This window comes from Jaculus jaculus, chromosome 9 (genome assembly GCF_020740685.1).
Source record: "Jaculus jaculus isolate mJacJac1 chromosome 9, mJacJac1.mat.Y.cur, whole genome shotgun sequence".
NCBI lineage: Eukaryota > Metazoa > Chordata > Mammalia > Rodentia > Dipodidae > Jaculus > Jaculus jaculus.
The window spans coordinates 34,407,489-34,414,909 of NC_059110.1; the positions used below are offsets into that span (position 1 = coordinate 34,407,489).

The 7,421-nt window shown below is 43.0% G+C and overlaps 1 protein-coding gene across 1 annotated transcript; it reads left to right on the forward strand.

Moving 5' to 3' along the window:
* The first annotated feature begins 283 nt into the window (after positions 1-283).
* On the forward strand, positions 284-517 carry LOC101608363 (heat shock factor-binding protein 1-like). Its single transcript, XM_045159496.1, has one exon. It carries the CDS (start codon positions 284-286, stop codon positions 515-517), a length of 234 nt encoding a protein of 77 aa, XP_045015431.1.
* The last annotated feature ends 6,904 nt before the right edge of the window (positions 518-7,421 follow it).

Sequence of the window (7,421 nt, forward strand, 5' to 3'; positions counted from 1 at the left end):
CAACAATGAAGTTGTGGGATCAGGAGGATATCAAGATAGTTCCTTCTGGTGGCAGCAGTGAGTGTGAAATTGCAAGAAATTGGTGAGCTCAGCAAAGGACAGGACAACTGACCACCAAAGTTGAAAAGAAATAAAGAGTACCCTGGCCCAGATGCAGGATGGGATAGTGAAACTGCGTCTCACTGAATCACAGATGTGACCAACCAGATAGCTATCCTATAGACACCCTACAGGGTAATGCCCAAATCAAAGGTTAGAACTATGGAAGCTAGGAACCAGGGAGATGGTCAAGATGGGTCCCAAGACTATGCTAGACATTACCTTGGTGGAGATGCTCTCGCAGCTGATGCAAGACAAATTCCAGTCCATGTCTGACCAGATCATTGGGAGAATTGATGATCTGAGCAGTCACATTGATGATCTGGAGCAAAACACTGCTGATCTCATGACACAGGCAGGAGTGGAAGAGCTGGAAGGTGAAAACAAAATGCCTGCCACACAGAGAGTTGACAGTTGAACATGATTTACACTGAAATCTGAAGCACCTTTTTTTTTTTTCAAGCTTGGAGAAAACCTAGTGGCTTCTGCAGTTAACATCTCTGTGTAGACAGGCTTTATAGCGTGTGTGTTCTTGCCACATGCTGGGCAGCTAGTTTAGACTCTGACCTCCTCCCCTCCCCAGCTTCTCAGACACAGTGTCTTCACATCTTAGAACCTGGTCAGCTATTTCTTAATTATTAAACACTAAAACTTTGGTGATTCCTTAAAAAAAAAGACAAATAAGTGTAGGGGCAGAAAAAATGGCTTAGTGGTTAAGCACTTGCCTGTAAAGCCTAAGGACCCCAGTTTGAGGCTCAATTCCCCAGGACCCATGTAAGCCAGATGCACAAGGTGGCACATGCATCTGGAGTTCGTTTGCAGTGGCTGGAGGCCCTGGCACGCCCATTCTCTCTGTCTGTCTCTCTCACTTCCTCTTTCTCTCTCTGTCTATCACTCTCAAATAAATAAATAAAAATAAACCAAAAATTTTTAAGTGTAGAACTATGGCACAGTTTTTAAAATGTGAAAAGTAGTGTTAGGAGATCACCACAAAATGGTAAATCTTGGGCTGAAGAGACGGCTTATAGTTTAAGGTGCTTGCCTGCAAAGCCAAAGGACCCAGGATAAATTTCTCAGTGCCCATGTAAAGCCAGATGCATATATAGGTGGTGCCTATATATGGAGTTCATTTGCAATGACCCTGCTGTGCCCAGTCTCTCTCTCTCTCTCTCTTTCTTTCTCTGTCTCTCTTGCTTGCTCTTGCTCTTACTCTTTCCCTCTCTCTCAGATAAATAAATTCAAAATATTTTTTAAATATTTGGCTGGGGAGATTGCTCAGTGGTTAGAGATGCTTGCTTGTAAACCCCGAAGATCTGGGTTCTGTTGCCCAGTAACCACATAAAGCCAGATGCATAGTGGTACATGTATCTGGACTTTATGTACATTGGCAAAACTCCCTGGAACACCCACCCTCTTACTGCATGATACATGTATTGGGAGGAATCATTGCTGAGATAAGTTCTGCACACAACACACTGACAACAAGTGCACACACTCTCACACACAGCTGTTGCTGGAGTTTGCAGGGGTTTCTTTGTGTTCAGAAATTATGCTTCCCAATTCAAATTTCCATTGACTATGTATTATTAGTATCTAGTCATTATCTAAAGATGTGCCACTGTTTGCAACTTTCTCTTGTAGACCTCACTCTAACTGTTGGTTCAAAAAGGACTACATTTCATTCCTAATAACTGCAAGTTGGACTGGTCTAATCACTGCAATTACCACTAAAAGCAAATGCCATTAATAATAGTATCTGTCAATAGTGGATGCATTTTCTTAAAAGATTTACTTTATAATTAGGCTGTATTTAGTCTATTATCAGAGCTTCATATTAGCCGCATGTGCGCCATCACCCTGCTTCTCGGGAAAGTTGTGATGGTCATTCCAATATTATGCCTTTGTCTCCTGTTTTTATGATCCCTATTGCATGGTTACTACTTAGCTCATTGTCACTATTTCCCACAGGAGACACTAGCTAAGGCCCCTTTCTCTTCCTCAGCTCTTCATCTGTTCATAGGGCATCCCTTTAAGAAGAAGAGCCTGAGCTAGAGAGATGGCTTAGCGGTTGAGGCACTTGCCTACAAAGCCAAGGGACTCAGGTTCAATTTCCCAGTACCCATGTAAACCGGGTCACCAGGTGACACATGTGTCTGGAGTTCCTTTTGCAGTGGCTAGAGGCTCTAGTGTGCCCATTCTCTCTCTCTCTACCTGCCTCTTTCTCTCGCTTTCTCAAATAAATAAGCAAAAAATAAGCGAAAAGAAGAACCCTTTCTGGGGATTGTCAGGATTCAAGTGAGTTGGCTTGTTCAAGGACAGATTTGTGACTCACCTAAACCAGAGTGTCCCTCATAACTTTTCTGCTGGAGCTTTCCAGGGAAACATCTGCTAGGTCCTTTAGCAGAAGATGGCCTCTGATGTCTGCAGCCACGTTGCCAAGCACTGGGAATGCTTGCATAACAATGAAACTACAGAGACAAGCTGAGACAGGGAAACAGAGCTGGAGTTCTCAGGCCAGCATCCCAGCTCCTCATACCTACCATTCTTAAAACTAGCTGGGGCTGGAGAGACGGCCTGCAAAGCCAAAGGACCCAGGTTCGATTCCCCAGTATCCACATAAGCCAGATACATGAAGTGGCGCATGCATCTGGAGTTCATTTGTAGTGGCTCCTGGCACACCCATCCTCTCTCTCTGTCAAATAAATAAATAAATAAAGCATTTTTAAAAACTAGCTGGCCTATGCTTCCCCAGTTGTGAATCCATACATTCCTCCCATGCCTTTTATTTACTTTGATGTGGTTTGAGCTGAGTTTCTGGCAGTAATTTATAGCCTGATTGAAACTATGAAGTTTGGCTCTGTAATAAGTGGGATGTGAAAGTCTTACCCCTGTTGCCTTTTACAGTCAGCCTGGGCTAGAGTGAGACCCTACCTCTATAACTAATAAAAAATAAAGTAAAAACACAAAAATCTTGTTTAATAATTTTATACAGAAATATTCAACTAGCAATTTTGTCTATCCTTTACAGAATGGAATTGCTAGTTTTTGGCCTCCAGTTTGGGAGCAAATGGTATTCCTCCACAATTTTTTATAATTTTTATTTGTCAGCAGAATTGTTTGATAGTTTTTATTTATGTTTGTGTGTTCATGCATGTGTGCATGTGTCTGTGCGTGAATGCAGGTGTGCATGGCCACGGCACGTGGGGAGGACAGAGGACAGCTTTCAGTTTGCTCCTTGCCTGTCTGTGTCATTTCAGGTAGGGTTTCTCACTCTTGAGCTTCCGGGAAATTCTCCTGTCTCTGCCTCTCATCCTCTATCCGCGTCAGATGGTAAGACTACAGAAACCTGCTCAGGCTTTTGGCTTTTTTACGAGGGACCTGGAGATTGAACTCAGTTACTCCAACTTGAACAGCCAGCACTTTTTCCACTGAGCCACTTCTCCAGCCTCCAGAAATCATAATTACTATCAGCTACAATTTTTTATACAGACACATAAAATTTACTCAATAAAACTACCATTGAGAGGCACTTAGGTCATGTTTGATTTATCATACCTATACCTATAACATTACAGTGAATATACTGGTGCGTGAACCTCGGTGTCCTTTCCTCTGTTGGCATTAATTGTAAGGGGAAGATTGGAACACTGGGCAAGATCTCAAAAAGTGGCTCATAGTGAATGCAAATGTTATTTCAGTGTAGTTTCTTGTGAGGAGCTTAATCGAAAGTAATGTGTAGAACACTAATGTACCACTCAGCATCAATGATGCATTCTGTGACATGTTCCTAGGAAATCTGGTAGGAATAACTCCAGGATTAAATCTCCAACTGCTATAGATGTGCAGAAGTATGCTGTCTGCCCAGTATTCATGCTCACAAAAGCCTTTCCATCTGACTTTATGTCAAGCAACATTAGTAAATATTTTACATCTTGCTATTTAATTTATGGGGCATTTCCTGCTGCAAATGTCATAGCAAACTCATCTCATTCTGTCCTCAGTGAAATGAGCGAGGGTCGGCTTGAGCTTTTAGAAGCTAAATCCATCTGATCTGTTCTTTTCAAAATGTTCTGTGATGAAACATTGTATTATACTTACTTTCACCTTGATGGTAAAAATCCTCCAAGAGGAATGCATTTTTTAGCATATCGACTAAGACCTTCCCAAGCCAGCCCCAAGTTCCATATTCAAATCTTTTCTCACTCACTGACTTCCCCTGTCCTCTGACCCCCAAATTCTACATCCATATTTTTTCTCACTCACTTCCTCTGTCTCCTGATCCCACCGTGCTCTGATCACTGCCTCTTGTTCCGAGTATTGAGCGATGAGACCTTGAAGATATGATGAGATCCTGAGGTCTCTGCACTCATAAATGGAGTTAAAAAGGTGTCCCAGGAGTGGGTTAGTCACCATGGGAGCAGACCCCAAATACAAGGATGAGTTTGGTTCTTCTCCAGTCTTGTATGTGAACACACTCACCATGTGATGTCTCCTGCCATGTGATGGCACTCAAATGAGGCAGCACCTTGCTATTGACGTTTCCAGAGCTATAAGGCAAATTTCTTTTTTTAAACCATCTTATTGACAACTTCCATAAAGACAGAAAATATACCATGATCATAATACACTCCCCCACCTTCCCTCTTACCCCACTCCAAAATTCTCCTTCCACTGAATCTATTCTTTCCAACTAGTTTCTCTTCTGGTTTGATGTCATCATTTTTTTCTACCTGTTATACAAGTCTTATGCAGGTAACAACCACTGTGAGGTCATGAATACCAAGGCCACTTTGTGTCTGGAAAACAAAATTATAAGCATTCCTGTCCTTCCCTTGGCTTTTAATTCATTCTGCAACCTCTTCCACAATGGTTCCTGAGCCTTGGAGGCTGTGGTAGGAATGCTTCATTTAATGTTGGAAAGATTGCTCAGCACTTAAGGTGCTTGTCTGTAAAGCCTACATATTCTCAATTATCTGTGGTTCCTAACCTTGAACTGCTTGAGTAGCTGGTATACCTGACAGGAAACTCCGGGGGGGGGGGGGACAATAGGGATTGAAGGGTCGGGGGAGAGCGGTAGAGGGGAAATAAACACAAAACTAAACCCAAAGTGAACTGGTACAATGGAAACCTTTTTCCTTGATAGAAGACTAATAGATACAGAGTCCTCAACAGGAAGAAGGGCCCTGGAGAGGGTGGGATGAAGTCTAACCTTAAAATATTTGGCTCTGGCCTGTAACCCTCAGTACCAGAAATCAGTTGCTACCCACACTGAGCTGTTAATCAGAGAGATTTACAAGGTCCCCAAAACAAAACAGGCTTCTGTAAAAGGTAAAAGGTGAGATCCTGTTGCTGAAGACAACACATGCCCACTCAGAACCTCAGAGCACGAGTGCCCTGCCTGGCACCCGTAAGGGAGTCAGTCTTCAGATGGTTAACCCATTTAGTGCTAGAAAGCACTACATGAGCTACTGGGGAAAACAGTGTTCTGAGAAAGTGTGGGTCACAGCTACTCAAAAGTAATCAGCCTGACAAGATGTACACACCTCTGCAATGGTGGCACACAGCCTTGGTGGGTAGCCAGTGGCTTTCTGATTGGCTAAGAAATGAGCTCTGTGGAAAGGAACCCATGGCTGGAAGTGGGAACCAGGTCAGAATCCCATGGAGACAAAGATTATGGTCTCCAACAACAATCTCCCACTAGTCTTTGGCCAAAGGAGGGGCTGTGTCCATCAAAACCTTTCTAAATTAACAATGCTCATTCCATTTAACTATGCTGGCTTCATTTTCCATTTTTCTTTTTCCAAGGTAGTGAGACCCGAGGAGATAAGCCACCCCTCTCATTTCAGCCAAGGCCCAGGTGAAACCACAGAGGATTTGGTGAGATGAACAAGGGCTGCTTCCATGGTGAGCCTGACAATCTGTACCAGCATGAAGGAAACAGATGTTGAAGAGACTCAACACCTCCTAAAGCAGAAACCCAGAGGCTCCTGAGAGCTTCACACTGAAGTAAATTTAAAGCACACCCACCACCACTCAGGGAATTTTGCAGAAGAGGGCATGGAAAGATTCTTAGAGCCGCAGGTGGGGAGGGCACACCCAGAGGCATTCCCTTCCCACAATGACTGACTTCTGCTCTCACAACACATGACCCACAATCCCATGGGAAATACCAGCAACCCCACTGGGGTGGGCCTCGGCAGATTAGAGGCAGAGACTAGGGAAATGATGGCACTGACACATGATGTATCCATACAACTAAAAAAAAAGAAAGAGAAAAAATGCTTCCTTTAGTACTGAACACTCATTGGCACTTCTCAACACTGAGTTTTGAGTCTCCCAAGGGGTCACCTCCATCCAAAAGGAGAAATTTCTCTAACCAAAAGTGATAGTAACAATACTATATGGGCATAAACATAAGTATTTAGAGGGCAGCTTGGTTGAGTTGAGTGGGGTTTTGATTTTATTTTTCTGCAGGGAGCTTGGTTTGGTTCTGAGCCAAGGTCTCACTGTGTAGCCCAGGCTGGCCTGGAACCTGCAATCTTTTTGCTTCAACCTCCTGAGTTCTGTGATAACAGGCATGGAACACCACATGTGACTTATACATAGCTTTGCTTGTTTGTTTTTGAGGTAGGGTCTCACTCTAGCCCAGGCTGACCTGGAAATCACTATGTAGTCTCAAGGTGGCCTTGAACTCATGGCGATCCTCCTATCTCTGCTTCCTGAGTGCTGAGATTAAAGGTGTGCCACCATGCCTGGCTACAAATAGCTTTTTATGCAGATGAGTAATTACCATAAGTTCCTTTTATCTTTTGGTGGTTTTGGGGATTGAATCCAGAACCTTACACATGCTAGGTAAGCACTACCACTGAGCTGTATCCCCAACCCCAACACAAACCTTAATTTTTTACCATCATATTGTTGAGTATTGTCACAGGATCTATTCCTAACCTACCACAATCTTTGGGTATCTCTTTCCATTTCTCTTTTCTTTTTCTTGGTCTTTCTCCTCGCTGATAAGAAAAAATTACTCCCCTCACATGTTTTTTAGTGAAGTTTATGAGCTATCATCCTGTGTCTATCTCCATAGCATGCATCCACCTTGAACTTTCCTCCCCCATGTGCACAGAGACAGTTGAGGAAACAATTCTGTCCTGTTTGCTTAAGTGCCCTTACTCATTTCTAATTTGTGATTTACAAACAGATAATGGCCACTTCAGATTAATTTTACATTATTTTCTAAAACATTTCAGTTTAGAACAAGCTACTGTGTGCTCTGACATTCTCCATTCCAAGCCTGCTTTAGAAAAGAAGCACCTAAAAGA

Bases quoted from the DNA above. Each gene is read 5' to 3' on its own strand.
- LOC101608363 (XM_045159496.1), top strand. From the start codon at position 284: ATGGTCAAGATGGGTCCCAAGACTATGCTAGACATTACCTTGGTGGAG.